Consider the following 26,441-nt stretch of genomic DNA (forward strand, 5'->3'; position numbering starts at 1 on the left):
AGAGGGTTGTGGAGGGGAATGGGGCAAAGGGGGTGAGGTAGGGTGTGGGGATGGATGGGGAGAGGACGTGACGTCATTGGCGATTGCGTAGTGAATCTCCGTCACTGCCCTCACCCCCGAGAGGGGGAGGGGAATCCAGGAGCCTACACCCTCCGTGTGTGTGTGTGTGTGTGTGTGTAGTGGGGGGAGGGGGTGTGTGAGCGTTATTTTCAGAAAGAGGAGCCGCTGCAGCGCGGGGTTTCATGGGCAGGGTTTCTCTCCGCCAATCAGGAGCGAGAACAACCCGGAAGCGGGAAATTTGAAAAAATATTCACGGAAACAGGTTCTCAGGTAAGAGGGAGAATGAGAAAATCTCCGAGAGTGAGTGAGTGAGTGAGTGAGTGAGTGAGTGAGTGAGAGAGAAAGAGAAAACCCCTGGGGTAGATAGATAGAATGAGAAAACCGCGGGAGGAGAGGGGGAAAGAGAGAGAGAGAGAATGAGGAAACCTTCGGGGGTGAAAGACAATGAGAAAACCCCTGAGTAACAACGAGAGAGAGAGAGAGAGAGGGAGAATAGGAAAATCCACAGGATAGAGGGAAAGAGAGAGAATGAGAAAAACAACGGGCTAGAGGGATGGAGACAATGAGAAAAAAATCTGTGGGACAGAGAGAAAATGAGAGAAAACCGTGGGATGGAGGTTGTGTGTATGTGATAGAGAGAGAGAGAGAGAGAGAATGAATGAGAACATGCCCGGGATGAATTGAGAGAGGGATGGGGAATGAGAAAACCACTGGGTTAGAGGGAGGGAGAGAAAATGGAGGGTGGGGGAGAGAGAGAGAGAGAAAATCCCCAGATAAAAAGGGGGCGGAGGGAATGAGAAAACTCCTGGGATAGAGGGAGAGTTATGGAGTCATAGAGATGTACAGTACAGACTCTTCAGTCCATGCCGACCAGATATCCCAATCCAATCTAGTTCCCATGCCAGCACCTGGCCCATATCCCTCCAAACCCTTCCTACTCATATACCCATCCAGCTGCTGTTTAAATGTTGAAATTGTACCAGCCTCCACCACTTCCTCTGGCAGCTCATTCCATACACGCGCCACCCTCTGTGTGAAAAAGTTGCTCCTTTGGTCCCTTTTATGTCTTGCCCCTCTCACCCTAAACCTACGCCCTCTAGTTCCGGACTCCCCCACTCCAGGGAAAAGACTTTGTCTATTTACACCTTATCCACGCCACTCATGATTTTATAAACCTCTATCAGGTCACTCCTCAGCCTCTGACGCTCTAGGGAAAAGAGCCCCAGCCTATTCAGCTCAAATCCTCCAAACCTATCAATATCCCTGTAAATACTTTCTAAACATCAAGTTTCACAACATCCTTCCTACAGGTGAATCGGCCATGCTAAATTGCCCGTAGTGTGAGGTAAGGGGTATATGTAGAGGTATGGGTGGGTTGCGCTTCGGCGGGTCAGTGTGGACTTGTTGGGCCGAAGGGCCTGTTTTTACACTGTAAGTAATCTAATCTAATCTACAGGAAGGAGACCAGAATTGCACACAATATTCCAAAAGTGGCTTTACCAATGTCCTGTACAATACCTCCCAACTCCTGTACTCAATACTCTGACCAATAAAGGAAAGCATACCAAACATTATCTTCACTATCCTATCCACCTGCGATCTACTTTCAAGGAGCTATGAACCTGCACTCCAAGGTCTCTTTGATCAACACTTTACCATTAAGTGTATAAGTCCTGCTAAGATTTGCTTTCCCAAAATGCTGTACTTCACATTTACCTAAATTAAACTCCATCTGCCAGTTCTCAGCCCATCGGCCCATCTGATCAAGATCCCGTTGTAATCCAAGGTAACCCTCTTCGCTGTCCACTACACCTCCAATTTTGGTGTCATCTGCAAACTTACTAACTATACCTCTTAAGTTCACATCCAAATATCACGTATAAATGATGAAAAGTAGTGGACCCAGCACCGATCCTTGTGGCACACCACTGGTCCCAGGCCTCCAATCTGAAAAACTAACCTCCACTACCACCCTATGTCTTCTACCTTTGAGCTAGTTCTGTATCCAAACGGCTAGTTATCCCTGTATTCCATGTGATCTAACCTTGCTAAGTAGTTTCCCACCTCACTGAAATCCATATCGATCATGTCCACTGCTCTGCCCTCATCATTCCTCATTGTTACTTCAAAAAGCTCAATCAAGTTTGTGAGACATGATTTCCCATGCACAAAGCCATGTTGACTATCCCTGATCACTCCTTGCCTTTCCAAATACATGTACATCCTGTCCCTCAGGATTCCCTTCAACAACTTGCTCACCACTATAGTCTATAGTTCCCTGGCTTGTCCTTACCACCTTTCTTAAATAGTGGCACCACATAAGCCAACCTCCACTCTAGGGACAGAGAATGAGTAAAATCCTGGGATAGAGAGAATGAGAAAAACCTGGGAGAGAGGTGGGGCGGCAATGGGAAGAGAGAGAAAATGAGAAAAATGCCTGGATAGAGAGGCAGGGAGCAAGAAAATGAGAAAAACCCTGGGATAGTGCAAGGGAGAGTGAGGGAATGACAAAATCCCTGGATGAGAGTGGGGGGGGTTGGAGAGGGAGAGAGAGCATGAGAAAAATCCTTGGATAGAGGGATGGAGCAAGAGGGAGGGAGAGAGAGAAAATCCCTGTGTTAAAGTGAGGGAGAGAGGTAATGCGAAAAGCCCATGTGAGAGGGGAGAGAGAGAATGAGAAAACCCGGGATAGAGGGAAAGACAGAATGAGAAACTCCCCAGGAGGGAAAGAGAATGAGAAAACCCTGGGATAGAGGGAGGGAGAGAGAGAATGAGAAAACCCCCGGAATAGAGAGAGAGTGAGAAATTAGAAAATCCCGCGATAGAGGGAGAGAGAGAATGAGAAAATCCCCAGGAGGGAAGGAGAGAGAGAGAGAGAGAGAGAATGGGAAATCCGCAGGGTTTAGACGGAGGGAGAAAGAGAATGAGAAAGCCCCCACGTTGGAGAGACAGAGAGAAAACCCCCAGCTTCATGGGTGCAAGGGAAAATAAGAAAACCTCCGGGATAGAGGGAGAGAGAGAGAATAAGAAAACCCCTGGGATAGAGGGAGAGAGAGAGAATGAGAAAACCCCCAGGATAGAGGGAGGGAGGGAGTGTGTGTGTGTGTGTGAGTGAGAGAGAGAGAGAGAGAGAGAGAGAAAGAAAAAAATAAGAAAACCACGGGGTAGGGAATGAGAATACCCCAGTATTTGAGAGACAGGGAGAGAGAATGAGAAAACTCCAGGATTGGAGAGAGAGAGAGAAAATGAGAAAGCTTCAGGCTTCCCTAATCTTACACTCCAACCCTCTTGAAGTAAAGAGCAATATTCCATTAGTCTTCCTGATTATCTGCTGGCCCTGTATGTTTGTGTTTTGTGCACAAGTCCCCCTAAGTTCCTTTGTGTTGTAGCTTTCTGCAGATTGTCTCCATTCAAATAATATTCTGTACTTTTGTTCTCACTTCCAAAATGAACAATTTGATATTGCAGTCCAGCACAGATGGAGAGACTGGGATAGACAGGGTAGGGGTGATAGCAAGCGTGACAGGGTTGTGGGAGCAGAGGTGCAACTCCAGGATTGATGGAGAGAGAGTACTTGAGGTAGATAGGGGGAGAAAATTGGGGTGAGAGAGAGAACCTAGGATAGACAGGGCAAGAGAGAGAGAGTGAGTGAGCCTGGGACAGAGAGAGAGAGAGAGACAGACACACACTGGATGGACAAGTGGAGAGAGAGAAAAGCATGAGAGAGAGAGTGCAAGAGAAAGAAATCAAAACCAAGATGAGAGAGTGAGTGAGTGTGAGAATAACTAACCTGGGACAGAAACATGAGTGAGTGAAATTTAAAAAAAAAATAGCATTCAGAGAGAAAATCCAGACTGAACCCAAGACAGTATCTGAGAAAGAGTTTTTAAAGGATATGGGTGTTGCTGGTATGGCCAGCTCTTATTGTCTGCCTTTAATTGTCTTGGTGAAAGTGATGGCGAGCTACCTTCTAGAGCCACCCCAGTTGGCACACTGGGGTTGTGACCAAGAAAGCTCCTGGAGTTTGACCCAATGCCAGTGCAGCAGCAGTGAAAATAGTTCTAAGTCAGGATTGCATGTGGCTTCGAGGGAAACTGCAGATGCTATTAATTCCATATCCTTCGGAAGGTGCTGTTTGACTTTGGGGAATTTGTGCAGTACATCTTGTAGATGGTACCCTCTTCTGCCAGTCTGGGAATGAATATAAATCTGGTGGAAAGGGTGCCATCAAGTGGACTGCCTTGGGCTGATAGAGCCAACCTTCCTCAGTGTTCTTGGAGCTGCACTCACCCAGGCATGTAGAGAGTATTGTGCCGTGTAGATGGTGTCCATATTTTTGGGGGGGGGGGGGGTTAGGTGAGCTATTTGCCACGTAATGCCCAGCTTCTGACCTGTTGTTGCAGCCAAAGTATTTACTTGGCTGGCCCAGTTCATTTTCTGGTCAATGGTAAATCCCAGAGTATTGATCCGTGAGGGTTAAATGATGGTGTTGGGATAGAATCACAGAATTCTTGCAATGCAGAAAGAGGCCAGTTGGCCCATTGACTCAGCTTCAGCCTTCCAAAGAGCATTCAACCCAGAGCCATCCCTGTATCCTCACATTTCCCGCGGCTAACCCACCTAACTTGCATATCCCTGGACACTATGGGCAATTTAGCATAGCCAATCCACCTAACCTGCATACCTTTTGGACTGTGGGAGGAAACTGGAGCAACCAGGGGAAACTCACGCAGGCAACGGGAGAACATGCAAAGTCCACATAGACTGGAATTGAATCAGCTGTGCTAACCACTGAGCCACCATGCCACCCCAAGGATGTGGGAAGTGAAAGGAAAAGTGACTTGCTTCCATTTCAGACAATTGGCTCCATATTATAATTAACATTGGTTGATGTTAAGTGGTTTGTCAAAGATATATTCCAGTTTTTTTGCAGGAATTTGATGTTAGTGAGTGGGTTCCCAGGAAATTTCAGAGGGCAGTTAGAGTTGATCATATTGCTATAGGTCAGGAACTATGGGCAAGATCAGATAATAAGTAAAGTTCAGTTGTGAATCGATGTTTTCTTTGTGACAATTTTGGCAGTTTCACAATTACCATTATTGATGCAAATGTTCAATTCCACAGTTATTTAATTAACTGAATTTTCTCAAGTTCCATAGCAGGACTTAAAATCCTGTCTCTAGGCCGTGAGTGCAGGAGCATCATCACTATGCTTCGATAACCTTCAGTGTAATAAACTATTTCCAATGTGCTTCACAGAGGTTTTGTAAAACAAATTTTGACATCAGGCCTCATAAGAATATTAGCTCAGACGACCAAAAGATATTGTTTGGTTTAAAGGAGTATCTTAAAGGAAGAAGAGTGGTAAGAGATTTGGTGAGAAATTTCTGTACTTAGAGCCCAGGCATCTGAAGGCTCCAGCACTTATTGTGGACTAATTAAACCTGAACCTGTCCCCAAGTTGCGGGTCCTAATTTCTTCTCTTTTTGCTTTATGTCATTGCGTTTTTTTTGTCATTTAACTTTGCTTGCCTTGTAACTTATTGGAGGCCTTCTGTTCTGTCCTTCCCTTCTCCCCTTTCCTGTACTTTCTCAAAGCTGTTACATCTCTCTAACCTTTTCTACTATTGACGGATGGTCATCGACATGGAACGTTGACTAGGTTTTTGTGTCTCAAGTGCCACCCAACTTAAGCATGTTTTGTGAAGATTTGTAGCTCAGGTTGAGGCTCTGGATGTAAGTTTGCTCACTGAGATGGAAGGTTTGTTTTCAGACATTTCATCACCCTACTAGGTAACATAACCAGTGAGCCTCTGGCGAAGCATTCGTAGTATGGCCCGCCTTCTATGCGTGTTTAGGTTTCCTTGGGTTTGTTACATCATTTCCTGTGGTGATGTCATTTCCTGTTCTTTTTCTCAGGGGGTGGTAAATGGGATCCAAGTCAATGTGTTTGTTGATTCAGTTCTGGTTCGAATGTCATGCTTCTAGGAATTCTTGCGTGTGTCTCTGTTTGGCTTGTCTTAAGATGGATGTGTTATCCCAGTCAAAGTGGTGTTCTTCCTCGTCTGTATGTATAATTTAAGCATTTCCAACATTTTCTTTTGTTTTCACTAGAATTCCTTGTGGCAGCTAGAAATACAAATGCAAACAAATAGAGTCAGACAGCAAGAAAACAGACGCTTCGTTCTAACTAATCCATGCTAACCATGTTCCTAAACCAAACTGTTCCCACTTGCCTCTGTTTGACCCATGTCCCTCCAAACCTTTACTGTTAACGCACTTATCAATATTTTAAATGTTGTAGCTGTACCTTTTAAATGTAATTGGGGAGCTGGGGAGAATTGAGTTATGTGTCATGCCAGTGCAGATTAGGGAACAGAGTTGAAAGTGTGGTGCTGGAAAAACACAGCTGGCCAGGCAACATCCGAGGAGCAGGAGAGCCGACATTTCGGGCCTAGGACTTCATTCCTGATGAAGGGCTTATGCCCAAAACATCGATTCTTCTGCTTCTCGGATGCTCCCTGACCTGCTGTGCTTTTCTAGCACCACGCTGTCTGATCTCCAGCATCTGCAGTCCTCACTTCCTCCAGGTTATGGAACAATCTGTTAGAAGTGAACTCTGGAGAGTTCAGAGCAGAGTGCCTTCCAATAGTTCAAGAGTTAAAGTAATTTAAAACAGAACAACAAAATGTCTTTTAAATAGTGAGCTGTGAGATTCAACTGCAAGGTTCATAGTAAGGCAGAAACTATGCCAAGATTAAATATTATGTTAAATACATAGGTCAAAGAAACAGGGTCAAAGTCATATAGCTCAGTCTAGATACATGTAATTAGAAGTATAACTTGATTGAAAGTAAACACTAACTGGTGTTTGCTAAATTTTCTGTCACCATTTGTATCATTACCTAAAACAATTGGCGTAGATGAATGGCATGTTTAAGTGAATTGCAGATTGGTTGAGTTTCTTCCCTCTAATATCTCTAATATATTAACGCATTTTCTCCTTCATATATTTATTGTGCCCAGGCCTGACTATTCCATTGCTTGAATCCCTTACCTTCTCTCAACTTCATCTTCCATAGATCTGAATGAATACATCCTGTCCAACACACAGACATGCTTGTCTGTCACCCCTGACCTCGTTATCAGGCTTCAATCATTTCCCAAACTGCAAAATTAAAACTTTTCATTGTTGTGGTTAAATCCCTTCATGGCTTCTCCTCTTTTTTTTAAAATTAATATTTGCGGCATTCTCTGATCCTCAAGTCTTCATTCTTTCTCTGATCTCTTGTTCACAGTCATTCCAGCGCACTCCCTTGTTGGTTGGGCTTTCTGCTGCTTGGGCCTTGTGTTCTAGCATTTCCGTGACCACCATTGGTGTCCATGCCCTCTATTGCCTTGGTTCAAATGGCTGGAATTACCTCACTCCCCCAACTTGCCAGATCGCCATAGTTACCATTTTCCTTCTTAATTTTTTTTCTGAATGTACTGTCTGAGTATTTATGAATTTCCATTTGCATTCAGTTCTCTTTATTTCTTTATTCTTTTGTGGGCTGGTAAGGTTAGCACTTGTTGCTCATTCCAAACTGCCTACGAATTCAGGTTTTTTTTTTAAGGTCATCTTGGAGAGTGGTTTTGAGCTGAGCACGTTTGGGTTCCGAGTCATGTGTAAGGAATACAAGTTTCCCTCCCAAGATGATGAGTGAAATAGATAGGTTGTTTATAACAATCAATGACAGTTTCACTGGCATTATATAAAATCCAATTCTATTCCAGGTTTATTTGCAGAATTCAAAATCCATTAGGTGTCATGGTGGGCTTTCAACTCCAAGCAAATAACCTAGGCCTCTGGATTACCAGTCTACTAACATCACCACTGTCTATACCATCTCGCCTACTGTCCTGGTTCCTATACAGGACTTTCACAATAAATGGAATAAGGGATAAGATGAACCTTGATTTCACTTGGAATTTATCCTCTTCCCTTTTCTAGGTTTCTTTTCCTTTACCAGCAAATTTTACCGGAAAGTATCTCTACGTCACCATGTCTGTATTATCATCTTGGACTCTAACAAAAACGCATCTGAGTAAGTGTTTCTCCTGTTGGTCTACAAGGTAAACTGGAGCTCTTTCTCATGAGGATTTGTATTATTGCTTGGATTCCAATCCAGACAGGCAGTGTACCTTTATGACAATAGATGACATCATGGAATGTGACATTCAACTATAAAGGTAACCATCTAACTTCAAGGGTGGTAATAGTCGTAGCCTGCAAGTTACTGTATCTTTGCTGTATGTCGTCAGGGTAAGTACAGAGCCCAGACCATATGTACATCAGAGATATTGCAGCCGAGTGAGTAGTGAGTGTTACTAGTAAACTTCAGTACACCTGTTTCAATGAGAACTTCGTCTTTGCAGCATATATTATGAGGGCTAATATTTGGTGAATACTGAGAGAATATCATACTAGTCAATGGCTACTGTTAAGAATCTATTATCATATTCTGGATCGCCTAAATTCTCAGTGGCTCCAATGATTTTGGTTTTGAGCAAGTGAGACTGTTGAATGTTTGGGCCTTCTTTGGATACCACTGATGACACAAACGTGTCAGTTCCACGGTTCCATAAGAAACTGAGTAACTGACCTTTGTAGGAGTTGGTATGTGCTACCCCTATGTATTTGTATGGTAGTCAGTCCCATAGTAGTAACAATGGAATTTCCTTGTAATCTGAACCTGGATTATTTTACCAATTGCCTCATAAGCGGACTGAGTTAATGCTAAACGAGGTCAGGTCCAGTTTAAATCACATGCTACTTTATTCCAAGGCCTATATAAAAAGTCAAAGGAATGCTCAGAGCTGATTGATTTAACTTTACTTGTGCTCACAACAGTTATGAGAGTTACAACTCTAGTGGACCATCTAACCTGGATAGCATGTTGACATCTGGCACTGGTGTGGTACAGCTCTCAGGTCAGTGCTTTTTCTCTTAACCTCCTGTGGAGCTCTGTTTCCGAGCAGCAGCCTGCCTTCCTCTGTGCATGGGCTCAGCTTTATCCCTGACTGCTGGCAGCATGAGATCAAAAGCCTTCCATCACCAAGGTTGCAAAGTTTTTATTTCTCAAGGGGCCATACCACCAAATTACCCATTGTTTGACCTCCAAAAAATCACTTCATGATCATCATAACAACATTGTTCCTCCTGAGTGTGAATTCTCGAGCAGCATGCTGCAATTCTGAGGAGCTAAGCCCTTTGAAGAAAGCTTTAACTCAAAGTGCATTTTAAAGTAACTCCCAGCTAGATAAATGGCCACAGAACTCTCAAATTCAACATAAAGCTCTCTGTAACATCCATAGAGTTGCTTATTGTGCCACTAAGTGATTGAAAAAACTGTTTTACAAACATAATTTTTGCACCAAGAGGCTGCCTTGTTAAGTTAAACTAAACACGCTTTTGACTGAACTGAAATTTGTGAGGTTCGTTTGTGATGTTCAGGATCAAAGGGTTAAATACTTGGGAGGTCTTTTGCATCTCCCTGTTGAAACGACCAAGATAAATGTTTAGGGATTCTGAAGATTAGTGCTCCGGGATTCTACTCTCCAAATGGATTCACTGCGAATTTACATTTCTTTTGGTCTTATTACCAGCTGGTTATGCTGATAACTATAATTTATATTTTGCTGAGTGCCCCATTAGTCCCCTACTAATCCACAAGCCTGCTCTTCTGGACTAATAGAAAAGTAATTTTTCCAAAAAATTGCCTCGTTTTGTCCTCCAGCGAAAATAAGGATGTGACAGATGGAGCCAATATCATGCCATGCTGTTTCTGCAATTAAACTGAGAAATGAAGAGCAATCAAAAATGGACTGAAGGAAAGCAATACTGGCTTGGTCTTCTGGCATGTCACTTCCTGCCCTGAGTTAACCGAGGTCTTGTTCTTTGCTGCTGTGCGGAGCTGACACTTCAGTGTCAGCCACGATTCATGTCATCACTTCGCTAAGGTGAATGTGCCCAGTTTTCCAAATCTACTACGCCATTTGTGTGGTTCCCATTAAAACATCCTGGCACAGTTAGTGGGTACTCCGAGCAACTGCTGTTGCGTTTGGCCTTTCCACCAGCGTAAATGAAAATCGGTCGTCTCTCATCCTAGCTCCCCCCTTCGCAACTTGCTTGAGTGGAGTTTTCAGATCCATGGGAGTGAGATACTTTTGGATCGTGATGTCGGACACTAAATTTATCATCTTCTGGCTGCTCGCATTGGCACTGTTAATGTTAGCATTCTGTCTCTTTTAGAAACCATTTGGGGTTGACAGTCAAGAGTCAGGGGTATTGCTTGGGATTGACCGAGATAAAAATTCTCTGCTCTTGGCCATTGCTGCTTCTGGTGTGAAACTGGAATTACATTTTTTAATTTATTAGCTGACAGAATTTGAGATGGCAAACCTTTAGTGCCTAGAATTTCCAAAGTTATCACTGTAAGCACTTTGGTTCATTGTACATGATTTTAGTGTAGGAAAAAGACTGTTATCTGGCCAAATAAAATACTTGTGACATGCCCACATTAATAGTCATCTTACAGTACCTATATTCAGAAAAGCATCTGGATATATTCTGTTCAAATCTTTTATTCTAATCTTTAGTCGCATTTATAAATTGAAAAACAGATTTTTCTACTTCCAGCGCACTTATTTCTGTAGATAATGTCACATTTGAATCATTAGTTGTGCGGGTTTAAACATGTAGAAATTGCTTGCATTATTACTGTGCTCTTGAGCCACCAGTCTCCATTGATCAGAGGCTGCTTGTTTACAGTGTTTTGGCAAGTTGCTGATGTACTGCTCCCTGGGGATAGTGCAGGGGTTAATTACTGTTAAACTCTTAGTGCCAACTAACAACACAGGCTTACTGCTACATTAAAAATGACACAACTAAGGAAAGCATGAGGTGAATGGCACTTGGCGAAACTGGAATTAAAGTGACAGAGTCTTGGAGTGGAACTGACGTTTGTATTATAGAGGCTATCACATAATTAAGATGACTAGATGTTGGCTTTGTTAGCCTCTATTGGGCATTATGAATCAGAGAATATTTGATGCTTGCTTCACCTGTTTAATGGTGTCCTCTCAAGGTCATCTGATCCTTGATCCATCTAATTGTTGTCTGTGTGTGAAATAGTGCAACTCGTGGGTCTCCTCTGGCATTGCTCGTTTTTAGCTAGCAGTTAGTGACACCATTGCTTTTCCTAGTCCCTGTGATGTGGTTACAGAGGAGGAGGCACTAACTGTGTCATTTCAAAGATTTGAACTTTGTGTTGGGGAATTTTTTTAAATAATAATGCATTATTTCTAAATGAATTTTTGCCCACTGTGGGCAAGGAAAATGTATTTTGTTCCTTCACATGGTACATGCAAATGTCAGGCATCACACTGGAGATCTTTGCTTTACCCTAAACTTCAGAAAAATACAAGTTGTTTTGTTTGCATCTTTCTTTTGCAAGTATCTTTGTCAGTACTTAGTATTATCAAAAGTTTGATTTTGATAAATAGATTAAAGTTTGAGCTTTTATTCAGAATGTTCCCTCAAACTTCAATGAGGTATAGTCTCCACTACTTAACTGTTTGTCCTGTCAGCTGCTGCTTGTTTGAGTTAACGATGTCAAGCAGGTGCTCTGAAATAGCAGACGAGCCCCAGGTGGGAAGAGGAAGTACTTCAGGAATTCTCTCACAGTCTCCCTGGTGATGTGCAGCATTTCTGACACCTGGGGACCATTGGTCCGTGACCGTCCAAAGTGGAGAAGGAGCATCCGAGAAGGCGTCCAGCACCTCAAGACTCACAGTCAGGAGGAGAAAGTGGAAGTCGAGCAGAAACAGGGAAAGGGGCGCGCTGGCATACCAATGCCTCGCCCATCCCTTCCTGTGACCACCTTTTGCCCCAAGTGTAACAGAGCCTGCGGAAACAGCATCAGTCTGTACAACTATCTACTCACCCTGAGAGCGGAAGAGAGTCTGCGAGGGATTGCCAGTGATGAATAATTTGAAACATATAGCATTTTTCACCAATATAGTTGGCATTTACTTAGGTCGGTGCTGGGGCACTGACTTGGGATGTGGGACACCAATGTGGGAGGGTCTGAACAGGCTTAGGTTGAAACCTGAGGTCAAATTCTTTGGTTCTGAATTATTTTATTCATTTAAAGAGCGGTGCTGCATCTATCTTGTTGAGTTTGCCTGCCTTTTTCAGTTATTGTGTCTTGTTGCATGTTGTGTGAGCAAATTGCATTGATGTCAACAGGCCTGCTCCAGGTAATTGGAACAGGACAGACCTTTGAGATTTCCCCATTGTTTTAGGTGGTGATTGTTTCTCTGGGGTATGATGAGGGTGGCTGTTGTAACTATTCAAAGTATGGAGTGCAGCTGAAATGTCATACAACCTTGAGAGTTTGGGGAGTGAGGGAGCGGGGTGACGAGAGCAGGGAGGTGCTCCTTCCTTGTTCTAATTCTGTCAGTCTATCAAAATAGCATAACCGCGAGAAGGGAGATGAGTGGAGTCAGCTCTGTGAATATCCCCATTCAAAAGAGCATTTGCATAAAATTAAAAGATAACTTCACAGGCAAATGGATGAGTAATTTGTTGCTCATTTATGGTTTTTTTTTAAAGCTTTGGAAAGTTATTGTAATTGATATGTTTCATGAGTATTAGTAAAGATTGCAAGCATTCCTGATGACTGGTTTTGTCCAAAAAGTTGATTCTCCTGCTCCCCAGATGCTGCCTGACCCACTGTGCTTTTTCAGCACTATACTCTCGACAAAGATTGTGTGCAGTAAGAAATCCTATAGGGTGTGTTCGGATTTATTCATTGTAAATGAATCAGAACATTTGTGTGATGTGCAGGAGGATGAAGGAGCTCTTCGATGCCGGTGATCCAGAGCAAATCCGTCTGCCTGCTGCTTGAGGCTGTTTGACTCAGTTCAGAAGAGATTTACCAGGATGTTGCCAGGTATAGAAGGTTTCAGTTATAAAGAAAGGCTGGAACTTTCTTCTTTAGACCGTAGGAGGTTGAGAGATGACCTTCTTCGGTGAGAATTGATGGGGTTAGTGGTACAAGTCATTCTGCTACAAGTCATCAATATGAATTGGTTGTAACAAGATTGACAAATTGTGGATGATATTTAATTTACGTGAACTTTCTACAGAACAGGTATAGCAATTTTCTACTGTACAAGGTCACAGAGGGACGCAACTGTGGTGTTGTAGCAGACAAACCTATAGGTGTCATTTCCCTCAGATGAGAGATTCCAAGTATATTTTCAAGATGAGAGGAGGGATTTAAAAAAATGAGGGGCAAACATTTTATAAAGAGTAGTTTGTGTGTGGAATGAACTTCCTGAGGGTGTGTTGGTGCAGGTGCAGTCACAACGTTTAAAAGACATTTGGATAAGTACATGAATAGGAAAGGTTAGGAGGGATATGGGCCAGGAGCAGGCAGGTGGGACTAGTTTGGTTTGGGATTAAGGTTAGCATGGACTGGTTGGACCGAAGGGTTTGTTTTCATGCTGTATGATTCTATGACTCTGAGTTTGAGCCGTATGGTCAAGCTGTAGAATCTGCATTGTGTCAAGAAGGGGCAATGTCACCTCAGTACCTCTCCAGAAGGCAGTCACATCTCTTGAGATCTTCTGATTTGGTCAGGGACAAAAGAGTGAGGCAGTTATGGGAACTCAAGGTGTTGTGGTAAATGTCAAACAGGTTTGAGATACTAGGATACAGTGAGGACTCCAGATGCTGGAGATAAAATTCGAGTGTGTGTGCTGGAAAAGCACAGCAGGTCAAGCAGAATCCGAGGAGCAGGAAGTTTGAGGTACCTTTTTAGCTTTTTTGGATGAGAATGACGGCTGCAGGGTGAGATTGAGCTGACAAGTCCCAGCACACTGGGCCAGAAAGCCATTTGAGTTGGGAAAGTGACAATCAAGTAGTGACAGTAGGGAACATGACAGCGAGGGCAATTGACGCCAGTAGAACAAACAGCAAGATCATTGAAAGCTGTGTTGCCTGCCTGGTGTTAGGGTTCAGGACATTGGCTCAGGCTGGAAAAGAACTTGCAGTGAGAGAGAGAAGATAAAAGTACTAATGATACACAAAAGTACTAATGACATGCAGGACAAGAAGAAGGCAATGTGAGATGCAAGACACTAAATCAAAAAAAAAACCTCGAGAGTTTTAATCCCTGGTAAAAACTGATGTGAGAAAGTGGATTCCGTTTTGTGTGAGACTGGGGAAAGTGGGATCTGTACCACTGGGACTGCCTCCACTTTTGAACTATGTTGGAGCCAGTATTCTAGCAAGCTTTTTAATGAGGGAAGTAAAGGAATTTTGAAACAAATAATGGGAGCAAAGAATCAAATTTAGAAAGAGGTGGTAAGTCAATGTATGAAAAAGAAAGGCGAAAATGATACTACTGTAATATAGCCAGACAAGAAGAGATTGAGTGGACTAATCTAAGAGTAATTTTGGGTTGGAGTTTGGGGGCTAGAAAGAAAATCGTAGGACTAGACTAAAAGGTCTGCTTCTGACTGCCCATAATGTAGGAATAAACATATGAACAAAAAGCATGAATAGAAATACGTAACTTCAGTCAAACATAAATTGAGACTTGAATATTGAAGGATACAAGACATTTAGAAATTGTAGGAAGCTCGGAAAAGATGGCAAGTTTGATTTGTTAATTAATCATTGCATAGTAGAGACAGATGTCATAAGTTGAAGAAACCACGGTACAGATTCTGTTTGAATAGAGATGAGAAATATTCACACTAAGACATGGTCCAACAGTAACCACCCAGTAGACTGGATTATCAAAGAAGAAATACATTAGACCTGGTGCAATGAGATGGGATTAATATCTGGCCTCACAGTGAAGCTGTCCTTAGATAGCAGTGACTGTGATATGACTGAATTTTGGGTTCAGTTTGAGGGAGAATCAAGTGGTTTTAAAATGATTATTTTAATCTTAAATAGGGCAACTTTAAGAGCTTGAAAACAAAGATAGCTGAAATGAGCTGGCACAATAGATTGAAGGATAAATCAATAGAAATGCAATGACAGATATGTGAGAGGATATTTCACAATACGCAGAATAAATACATTGCAATGAGAGAAGGAAAAATGCAAGCAGAGCACTCATCATTTGCTATTAACTAAAAATAATTAAAGATAACTTCAAGCTTAAAGGAAAGGGGTATAATTATGCAAGGATGGGTGTCAGAGCAGAAGATCAGTCTGAATATATTAAAAAGACAAAAAATAAGCAGAAGCAAAGTAAGGAAGGGAAAATTTGAGTGCGCGAGAAAGCTAGCTAAAAATGTAATACGAGACAGGAGTTTCAACAGATATTTAATAAAGGAAAGAGTTAATTAAGTGAATGTTGGTCCGAAAGAAAGTGTGTCTGGGGAATTAATATGAAATGATGACAGATGAATTGAAAAAGTGCTTTGCATCGATTGTTACTGTAGAGGATTTAAAAACATTCCAAAACTCGCTAATTCAAGAAATAGAAAGGAGGGAAGAGTTGAATCAATTATAAAACCGTACTATGATTGTAAGCAAATGTTTTGGAACTGTAGAATGGCAAGTCGCTGGGTCTTGATGGACTTCATCCGAAGCTCATCAAAGGAGTAGCTTGTGAGACAGTTAATGCACTGGTTCTAATTTCCCCAAACCCCCTTGATTCGGGGAAGGCCTATCAGATTGGAAAGTAGTGAATGAAATTTCTTTATTCATAAAGGGAGGGAGACAGAAAGCTGTGAACTAAAGGCCAGTTAGCTTAATGTTCTGTCATAGGGAAAATGTTAGATAGTCATAGAGTCAGAATCATACAGCATGGAAACAAACCCTTCGGTCCAACCAGTCCATGCCGGCCATAATCCCAAACTAAACTAGTCCCGCTTACTTGCTCCTGGCCCATATTCCTCCTAACCTTTTCCTATTCATATACTTATCTTTTAAACATTGTGACTGCACCTGCACTAACACACCCTCAGGAAGTTCATTCCACACACAAACTACTCTTTATATAATGTTTGCCCCTCTTTTTTTAAATCTCTCCTCTCATCTTGAAAATATACTTGAAATCTCTCATCCGAGGGAAATGCCTCCTATAAATTTGTCTGCTACAACACCATAGTTGCGTCCCTCTGTTACCTTGTACAGTAGAAAATTGCTATACCTGTTCTGTAGAAAGTTCACGTAAATTAAATATCATCCACAATTCATCAAACTCGTTATAGCCGATTCATGTTGGCGAAACGCACGTTATAGCAGAATGACTTGTACCACTAACCCTATCAATACCCACCATTATTTTATAAACTCTATAAGGTCATCTCTCAACCTCCTACGTTCCAAAGAAGAAAGTCCCAGCTTTTCTTTATAACTGAAACCTTCCATACTTGTTGAAGAAGTTATTTCGGGAAACCCTGAAGAGTTCAGAGTAACTGGCCAGTCAACACTGGTGTTTCACACTGGTGGTGATTATGGCTGATGAAGACAAAGGGGACCTTCCAAGAAGGGTGCCAGAAAATCCATGAAGAGGCCGCTAGGGGAGAGCAGTGAACATTTTGCGAAGGCAATGGAGGAGCGTCAGTTCATCTGCATCTAAAAAATGATGAAGCAGATCCACTCCCATATCTCCTCCAAGGCTGAGAGTTTGTTAATGATATTTTCAAATGCATCATGGCTGAAGCTTCGGGTCTGGCTTAGTACAAGAAGCCTCAAACCTTCAGCTCCTGGGGAAACACAGACCACTGCCACCTGGGGAGCACACCATATTGGAAGGAGTACAGTAATTGATCAAGTGCAGTACTTCCAAAGGAATTTGCAAAGAGAATTTATGAAAAAATACCATGATCTTGTGAAAGAGATTTCACGTTTAATAAATTTCTTGGAGTTCTTTGAGGAAGTAACATGTGCAGTACATAAAGGGGAAACTTTGGATTTTGTATGTGGATTTTCAGTAGACATTAAATAAGTTGCTACATCAAAGGTTATTGCTGAAAATAACAATTCATGGTGTTGTGGGAAGTTAGGGAGGAAATTGTGGGGCACCTAGCAGAAATATTTTTATCGTCTATAGCCATGAATGAAGTGCCAGAGGACTGGAGAGTAGCTTGTATTTATTTAAGAACGGTTGTAAGATGAAACCTGGGAACTATAGACCTGTAAGTCTGACATTAATGGTGGGTAAGTTGTTGGAGGTGATTTTGATAGGATTTGCATGCGTTTGGTGAGCTAAGGAATGATTAGGGATAGTCAGCATGATTTTGTGTGAGGGAAATTGTGTCTCTCAAAATGGGTTGAGTTTTATTTTGAGAAAGTAACCAAAAAGATTAATGAGGACAGAGTGATAGATGTTTTGTACATGGCCTTCAGTAAAGTCTTTGATAAGGTTCCACATGGTGGACTCAATAGTGAAGTTCGATCATATGGGATTCTGAGTGAGCTTGTGGCTTGATGGTAGGAGACCGAGGGTGGTGGTTGAGGGTTTATTTCAGACTGGAGGCCTGTGACCAGCAGTGTTCCACAGGGATCAGTACTGGATCCACTTTCATTTGTCATTTATATAAATGACAACTTTAATGAGAATATAGAAGGCATGGTTAGTAGGTTTACAGATGACATCGAAATTGGTGCTGTAATGGACAATGAAGAAAGTTATCTAAGATTACAAAGAGATCTTGATCAATTGGATCAGTGAGCTGAAGGGTAGAGTTTAATTTGGATAAATGCGAGGTATTTTGCATTTTGGTAAAACAAACAAGTTTGAAATTTGCATTATAGGTTGACACGGTGATTAGGAAGGGGTTTAGCATGTTTACCTTCATTGCTCAGACCTTTTGAGTATGTTAAGATTGTACAGGACGTTGGTGAAGTCTTTTCACCCTTTTATAAAAAGGATATTATTAAACTGGAGAGGGTTCAGCAAAGGTTTACCAGAATGTTACTGGGAATGGAGGCTTTGAATTCTAAAAGTAGGCTGGGGCTTGTTTTCACTGAAGCATTGGCGGTTTGAGGAGTGACCTTAGAGGTTTATAAAAGCACAGGGAGCATAGATGAGGTGAATAGCAAATGTATTTTTCCTAGTGTAGGGGGAGTTCAAAACTAGGTGGTACATTTTTATGGTGGTCTGAGCAAATTTTCAAAAAAATATGAAGGGAAGCGTTTTTAGGAAGTGACTATTGTGTGAAATGAGCTGTCAGAAAGTGGTGGATGTAGGTAGAGTAACAACATTGAAAAGATATTTGGATAAGTACATGAATAGGAAATGTTTGGAGGGATATGGGCTAATTTAGTTTGGGAACAGGAAATGCAGACGAGCCATTTTCTGGTTGGCAAGATATCATCAATGATATCCCACAGGGATCAGTACTGGGGTCTCACATTTTCACAATTTGAATAAATGACTTTGAAGAGGTGTAGGGTATGATTGCTAAATTTGCTGATGACACAAAGGTAAGTAGGAAGTTAAGTTGTGAAGCTGAGTGGGCAAAGATCTGACAAATGGATTATGACATGGGAAAATATAAAAATGTCCATTTTGGCAGGGAGAATAAAAAAGAAGTGCATCTAATTGTTGAGTTTGTAAAGCTATGCGCAGAGATCTGGGTATCCTGATGCATGAATCACAAGAAACACTGATTACTATATTTGTCTCTTTATTTAAGGGAGGATAAGTGTGTTGGCAGTAGTTCAGAAAAAGCTTGCCAGACTAATGTCTAATGTGGAAAGGTTGGACAGTTTAGGCTTGGAGCTTGAGTTAAGAGGTGACTTGGTTGAAAAATAAGTTTCTGAGGGGTCTAGGCAGGATGGATGTGGAGATGATGTTTCTTCTTGTTGGTCATTTCACAATTAGGGGTGACTTTAAAAATAAGCGATCATCAGTTTAACGGATGAAAAAGTTATAGTTGATGAGTCATTACAACTCTGGTTGAAGCAGAGTCTTTGCGTATTGTTAAGGCAGAGTTAGATTCTTGACAAGCAAGGAGGTAAAAGGTTATCGGGGGTAGGGAAAATGTGAAGTAATCAGATCAGCCATGATCTTATTGAATGGTGGAGCAGTCTTGAGGGGCAGATTGACTTACTTCTCATTTGTATGCAAGCAGGTGGAATTTGTGTTCAGAAAGTCATTACTCATTGTTTTTTTTCCTTCTCAGGTCTGCCTTTGATCAATGCTGATTTGAAAAGTGCTGCAGGATTTGAAATGAGCTCACTGTTGTACTTAGGGGTCTTGGCTACTGCAGTCCATTTTGAGTAGGTTTCAGCCACTGGGAGAAGCTGGAATTGTTTGAAAGGGGTCCCATCTCCTTGGTTGCAACTGGATCTTAAGGCCTGATGTCTCCTTTCCAGCCTAGCCTAGGATGCCCTTGTACTCCTGAGAGAAGCAGGCAATAATACTACAGAAGGGGATGATATGGATCACTTAAATAGCTATCACTGGCTGGAGGATGGAGTGAACTTTATTTGAAGTAAGTGTTTAAACAATGTTTAAGATGCCCAATTGTTGTCTCCTCCAAAAGCCCCTTTTCAGCCCTGTCTGTCTGTCTCTCTCATGTGCGTGTGCACGCGCGCACACACACACCACCACCCACCCAACCTCCAGCCAAGTGTAGGTTACATTATTTAATATGTCGTGGTTTACATATATCTATATAAAACCAAAATTGCCCTTGTATAGATCTCCTGACTGTAAAACATATTTCCTTTTGTCACGCAGATAATTCCTGTCAATTATCAATATAAAAGCTATGTCTTACATTGGAGCAAAGACATAGCATGACGTTCAATGAGGTTTGGCCCAAATGTTTCCCTCCATCTAAACTCCAAGATACTGAGGCTTCCCATGCACATTACCAAAGAACATTGACTCCCAGCATTAGGCTAAAAGCAAGCAGTTTATGAACTGGATTTGAATTACAATTTTTAGGTCACACCTTTTATGCCAATGTGTTAACAATTTCTAATAAACAACCCCTCAACATTTTGGACCAGTCTAAATGCTTGTTGGACTGTAGTTGCAGGTCTCCAATCACAAGGTGGCACTGTGAAACATCATGTTTGTTTCTTGTCCAATGTGGCTGCCCTTTCAGTATTTTCTGGTGTTTAGACTAGGTCAATGTGACTCTACGGTGATCTACCTGAATCACTTCAGGCTGACCAAGCTTGGGACCTGGCCAATGCCTTCTCACCTTTAGCCTCATATCGAGTGTGTGATTGGCTGTGCAGCTGTCTTTGATACCCTTGTGCTGTATCTTTCATCATGGTCAAGATTTGGGGATTTAGAGAATTACAACATTATGACAACATCTGTGCAGGTATCCCAAACATTAATCATCTATTTTTGTTGGAACGTTTAATCCAGAGAGCATGGATCTGACTGCAAATAGCCAATGTTTAACCGTCTGACTTTCACTGCATGTTATAAAGCTGTACAGAATGGAACCAAACCCTTGGCTCAGTGGTTAGCACTGTTGCGTTGTTCAATTCCACCTTCAGGACTGTCTGTGTGGAGTTTGAACATTCCCCTGGTGTCTGTGTGGGTTTCCTCCAGGTGCTCTGGTTTCCTCCCATGGTCCAAAAATGTGCAGTTTAGGTAAATTGGCCATGCTAAATTGCTCATAGTGTTTCAGGGATGTGTAGGTTATGTCCATTAATCAGGGAAAATGTAAAAGTAATAGGGTACGGGAATGGTCTGCGTGGAATACTCTTCAGAGGGTCAGTGTGGATTTGTTGGGCCAAATGGTTAGTTTCCATGCTGTAGGGATTCTGTGATTTAAACTTGTCCATGCCACCCAGGTATTCAAAATAAGTGTAGTCTCATTTTGCCAGCTTGGGCACTACATTTAATGGGATTTGTTATCATGTCATATTATTAATAAAGAAATAAGAACTTATTCTTGTGAGAATGTATATATGGGGTACCACATTCACTTTGCAGTTATGTGCCGAGTAACAGTGCATTAGTCATATGGAGAATGGAAAGAAGTATAGTCAGTGAATCTCCATCATTTGGAGTCTAAATTGTGATTGTTATTTCGAATTTGAGAACTAGCAGATATAACTGGATTGTGATGTCTTTAGGTAGCTACTTCTTCAGAACATTTATAAAATGTCAGCTTTTCAGCAAAGTAGTGTAAGGGTTAATTCCACTCTCATACTGAATAGAGACACTGTGCATAGGGCAATGTGTCTGAGATCCAAGTTTTGAATCAATCTGTCTGTCTCTGTCTTTCAATGTCTCTTGTGAGAGTTCTTAATGCAGTCATTTTCAGCTGTCTCAGTTGAGTTCCCAATGATTGTGGGTCTTTGAAAGCTGACGATTTGCTGCTAATTAACAGGCTTATTCTGAGGTAGTGTTGTAAAGTGCCCAGCAGAAGATACTTGCTTGAGAGGTGGATATACACTTTCTAAATCACTCTTCAGAAAATGTTTGTTACTGATACTTGATACCATTATAAACCTCAAGCACAACTGTTGTGGCTCCAAATTTCCTGGAAAGCTTTGACACATCTTCACTGTAAGATTCCACAGTTGTAAGGATAGTTTGTTTGAAATAATTTGAATGTAATTTGATTTGTACTTTTACGCCAAAAAATAGCACAAATATTTCTCTCATTTGCTGCAATCTTAAATTACAACCCCCTTTCCACTTTCCATGCATGTTACCAAAGAATTTGAACTTTCCTCTGTATACTTTAATCCTGACATTTTACAAACTTTTCTCAGTGATTTATTTTGTTAAAAATCATTTTGCTGAGACCAGCTCTGATTTCTGTATCTTTGAATGCATTGTGTCAAATCTATAATGGAAAACTTTCCACAATCGTTTTCAGAATGATGCTGGGGAAGAGTTTTCACTTTAGATGCAGTCGATAAAGCCGATTTGAGGTAAAATTGCTCCACCTTTGAAAAGGATTTATTTCTTTCATATTTCTGCTCAAAATCATGAGCGAGTCTTCAAATCAAAAATGTATCATGAGTCAGCGCAATTATTTAATGGTATTTGGTAACTGCTGCAGTTTTTTTTTAAGGCAACTCCATGTGGGTTTACCACGAAACACCCAAAGTATTTTGAATAGGTATTAGTCTGTTATTCCACTTGGAACTGCATCAGCGTTTGACTCAGTGACACTGAACAAAGTTGTGGAACTGTCTTTCTTGCACCACTGTGGGAGAGTCTGTAATCGCCAAGGACTAGTCATTCACACAGGCAACTCACACCACCACGTCCATGGCAATTAGAATGGCAAGCGAATGAGGACAACGTCTGTAAATTTTTCAAACCATGCCTACAAATGTGTGACCAACTGTTTAATTTGGAGCCATAACAATTGTTGGAAGTAGAGCTTGCTTCTAATGTGAGGTGTTGCTAAATTATGTGAAAAATCACAGAAACTAGATTGGTACTGAACATGATCGGTGCTTAAAGTCCTGCCTTACGTGCTTAACTTGACCAAATTATGCTTGGGGGAGAAAAGTCAACACAACTAAATGAAAGCTCCAGGCTACGGCATTTAATATGGCTTATTATTTTCACAGTACATAATAAGAGAAAATGGGACTGATAATAAGGGTGTAGGTGGAAATTCCAAGTCCGGGGCGGCACGGTGGCTCAGTGGTTAGTACTGTTGCCTCACAGCACCAGGGTTCGATTCCCACCTCAGGCGGCTGTGTGTAGTTTGCGTGCCTGCATGGGTTTCCTCCCATATTCCCAAAAAGATGTGCAGGTTAGGTGAATTGGCCAAGCTAAATTGCCCATAATGTTAGGTGCAGTAATCAGAGGTAAATGTAGGGAAATAAGTCTTGGTGGTTACTCTGGTAGGGAATCTAGTCAAAGTTGGCTGGATGTCGTGCAGAAGAGTAATTGGGCTCACAGGTAATTGTATTTCTCTCTCTGCAGATATTGCAAGATCTGCTGAGTTTCTCCAGCCTTTTGTTTGTTTTTATTTCAGGATGATGTGTAAATTAGAGGAAAATTTGGTATCCAGTGGTGTTCCTATGTGTCTACTACCCTTGATAGAAGTCAAAGATTTGGGAGGTGCCTTTTTTTATAAAACCTTGGTTGATAGATAGCAGAGAAAACACTCAAGGAGCCAAATGGCCCATTGCTGTTCCTAATTCATATAGATTGGAGCCTCTCTGGAATAGCGTGCCATGGTATTGAAGCCTCTTCTGCCTCTGGAGAGAGCCCAGTTGGAGACCAATGAGCAAATTACCTCTTTTTGGTTAGCTTAATCGAGTTAATTTGACAGGGAAAATATTCCACATTACATTGCAATTAGCGGGAGTGGAAACAGCCTGAATCCCCCTCGGTTCCATGTAATTATTTCATTTTGATGAAGGCACGCAGCAATCGTGATGCAAGCTAACTCCAGGATGTCAGGTAAAATCGAAGTGTCTTCCTGATGGTTTCAGGTCTTACAACCAGACCACATGCAGGGCTCCCAATTCATTCCAGTTCCGGACAGGAAATCCCCAAACTAATAAGCTCCTGGGGGAAGGAAGAATGACTGGCTCCCCTTTATTCACTCCTGTCCTTGTTTGGTTGCAAGAAGGTTTACTTGTAAAAGATCCTTTCCCAGCAGAACCAAATCAACTTCTCTTTTAGAAGGAGCTAGTTTAACCAAGCTGCTTGAATTAACAAGGAGTTTATTAATTAATAAGCCTGAGAAGAATTAGTAATACAACGTACGCACCTGCTCAGACTAGATTAGATTCCCTGCAGTGTTGAAGCAGGCCCTTCAGCCCAACAGGTCCATACCAACCCTCCAAAGAGTAACCCATCCAGACCCATTTCCCTCTGACTAATGCACCTAACTCTATGGGCAATTTTAGCATGGTCATTTCACCTAACGTGCACATCTTTGTGATGAGTGGGAGGAAACCGGAGCACCTGGAGGGAACCCACGCAGACACTGGGAGAATGTGCAAACTCCACACAGTTGCCCAAGACTGGAATTGAACCCAGGTCCCTGGAGCTATGAGGCAGCAGTGCTAACCACCGTGCCACCCATTAGAAACAAGGCTAGTCCAAAATGATAAAAGTTTTTCAAACCAAAGATATATTTGGGCTGGACAGATTTGATACAGGGAGGATGCTTTCCCCAGTTTGAGAGTCTAAGACCGGAAGACACTACCTCAGAATGCAGAGCAGATTATTTAAGATTGAGATGAAGACAAATTTCTTCACTCGAAGGGTAATGAACCTGTAGAATTCTCTCCCACAGAAGACAATGGTCACTAGATATATTCAAGATAAAGTTTTAGATTTTAAAGGCAAGAAGGGGTATGTGGATTAAGTACAAATATAGCATTGAGATATACGATCAGCTGTGATCATATTGAAAGGCGGAGCAGGCTTGAAGGACAGATTGGCCTGTTCCTGCTCCTGGTTTTTAAAGTATGTAACTCTCTGATTAGTTTGTAAAGATGTTGAGCCTGTTACAGTGGAAATTATCTGAAGTGACATTGGCAGTTGACCGGAAGATTTTTAAGATCCTTGGTTTTGCAGGTTGATTGAAATTCTTGATTCTGGTTTAAACTGGTTTTTGCAATGCTCTGTGAGTGATTCCTCCTTTCCCTGCAAAACAAGGTGGTTCAATGGCGGTTCTTCGCAAATACTGCATGTGAGAACTTGCTGTCCCACAAGTCCACTTCAGTAGAGTTGAAACTGGCTTTTCAATCCCTGTCCTTGTGTATTATTCAAAAGGGAAAATGAGTGTTTGGGAATATAATCCAGAGAGGGGGGTGACTTGCTATTTAGTAGGCTGTTCTCAGCCCCTTGTATTCTTAACATTCACAAGGAATCATGTGTTTAAAGTTTCTTTGACACCTTTGCAGGTAACATCTCATCAGTCCCACATGTGACTTTGGCAGACAATCACTGAATTTAAATCTGCATTTTTTACAGAGCAGTTCTCCTTTCAAGAAAGAAATGTATCATTAGAAGTAAAAGAAATGTTACTAAATACTCTGAAGTTATGATCCATGGTCATGACATGGGCTTGTGGTGCATCCTGTGGTGTGAGCGAGCTTCGTTGAGCTCTGTGAATCCGGTTCCTGGGGGGAATGCTGTCTCATTTCAGCAGGTCATTGCCAGCCAGAATCAACAAGCCAAGTTTATGTTGTGCTTCTAAAGCTGGCGAGGAACGCTGACAAGTTTTGTCACAGTAGTGCACAGTGCTGCAGACATGCTACAATAAGATATCTGGAATTCCAAGGAAACACATTAGCAAGCCAAGAACATGGGGACTCAAAGAACACAAGATTTCACATTTACGGGAAGAAGTACTATCAAAGAGTCCTGAAAAAGAATGTGGTGTAATGAAGAGATGATTTAATCAGAACATGGATTAAATTATCATGGTCATGTTGGCTCTAGGAAGGCAAACATAATTTTTCATGCTCAAGGCCTTTTTACATCAGAAATTGTTTTGAGTTGTATGGTGCAGCACAATATCTGTGGAATACATTTCTTCACCCAGAATCAGAGCACTTGGTATTTGTTTAACTAAGGGTAAAAAATGAGGTCTGCAGATGCTGGAGATCACAGTTGAAAATGCGTTGCTGGTTAAAGCACAGCAGGCCAGGCAGCATCCAAGGAATAGGAAATTCGATGTTTCGGGCATAAGCCCTTCATCAGGAATGAGGAGAGGGTGGCAGGCAGGTTAAGATAAAAGGTAGGGAGGAGGGACTTGGGGGAGGGGCGATGGAGATGTGATAGGTGGAAGGAGGTCAAGGTGAGGGTGATAGGCTGGAGTGGAGTGGGGGCGGAGAGGTTAGGAAGAAGATTGCAGGTTAGGAGGGCTGTGCTGAGTTGAGGGAACCGACTGAGACAGGGAGGGGAAATGAGGAAGCTGGAGAAATCCGAGTTCATCCCTTGTGGTTGGAGGGTTCCCAGGCGGAAGATGAGGCGTTCTTCCTCCAACCGTCGTGTTGTTATGTTTTGCCGGTGGAGGAGTCCAAGGACCTGCATGTCCTCGGTGGAGTGGAAGGGAGAGTTAAAGTATTGAGCCACAGGGTGGTTGGGTTGGTTGGTCCGGGCGTCCCTGAGGTGTTCTCTGAAGCGTTCCGCAAGTAAGCGGCCCGTCTCCCCAATGTAGAGGAGGCCACTTCGGGTGCAGCGGATGCAATAGATGATGTGTGTGGAGGTACAGGTGAACTTGTGGCGGATATGGAAGGATCCCTTGGGGCCTTGGAGGGATGTGAGTGTGGAGGTGTGGGCGCAAGTTTTACATTTCCTGCGGTTGCAGGGGAAGGTGCCGGGAGTGGAGGTTGGGTTGGTGGTGGGGGGGGGTGGACCTGACGAGGGAGTCACGAAGGGAGTGGTCTTT

The 26,441-nt window shown here is 42.2% G+C and overlaps 1 protein-coding gene across 4 annotated transcripts in view; it reads left to right on the forward strand.

Moving 5' to 3' along the window:
* The first annotated feature begins 274 nt into the window (after positions 1 to 274).
* Positions 275 to 26,441, forward strand: part of arhgef39 (Rho guanine nucleotide exchange factor (GEF) 39) — a 73,030-nt gene continuing 46,863 nt past the window's right edge. Inside the window, exons 1-2 of one of the 4 annotated variants that reach the window (XM_060843223.1) lie at positions 275 to 330; positions 19,266 to 19,577. Coding sequence is in view for 3 of the 4 variants with exons in the window: in XM_060843219.1 (XP_060699202.1) it covers positions 20,369 to 20,423 (55 nt within the window). In the remaining variant the exon portion in view is untranslated. Of the gene's footprint in view, positions 331 to 8,052; positions 8,147 to 8,208; positions 8,292 to 19,265; positions 19,578 to 20,350; positions 20,424 to 26,441 lie in introns of those variants that run through there. The other 3 variants (XM_060843220.1, XM_060843221.1, XM_060843219.1) reach the window with 3 other exon arrangements.

This window comes from Hemiscyllium ocellatum, chromosome 23 (assembly GCF_020745735.1).
Source record: "Hemiscyllium ocellatum isolate sHemOce1 chromosome 23, sHemOce1.pat.X.cur, whole genome shotgun sequence".
NCBI lineage: Eukaryota > Metazoa > Chordata > Chondrichthyes > Orectolobiformes > Hemiscylliidae > Hemiscyllium > Hemiscyllium ocellatum.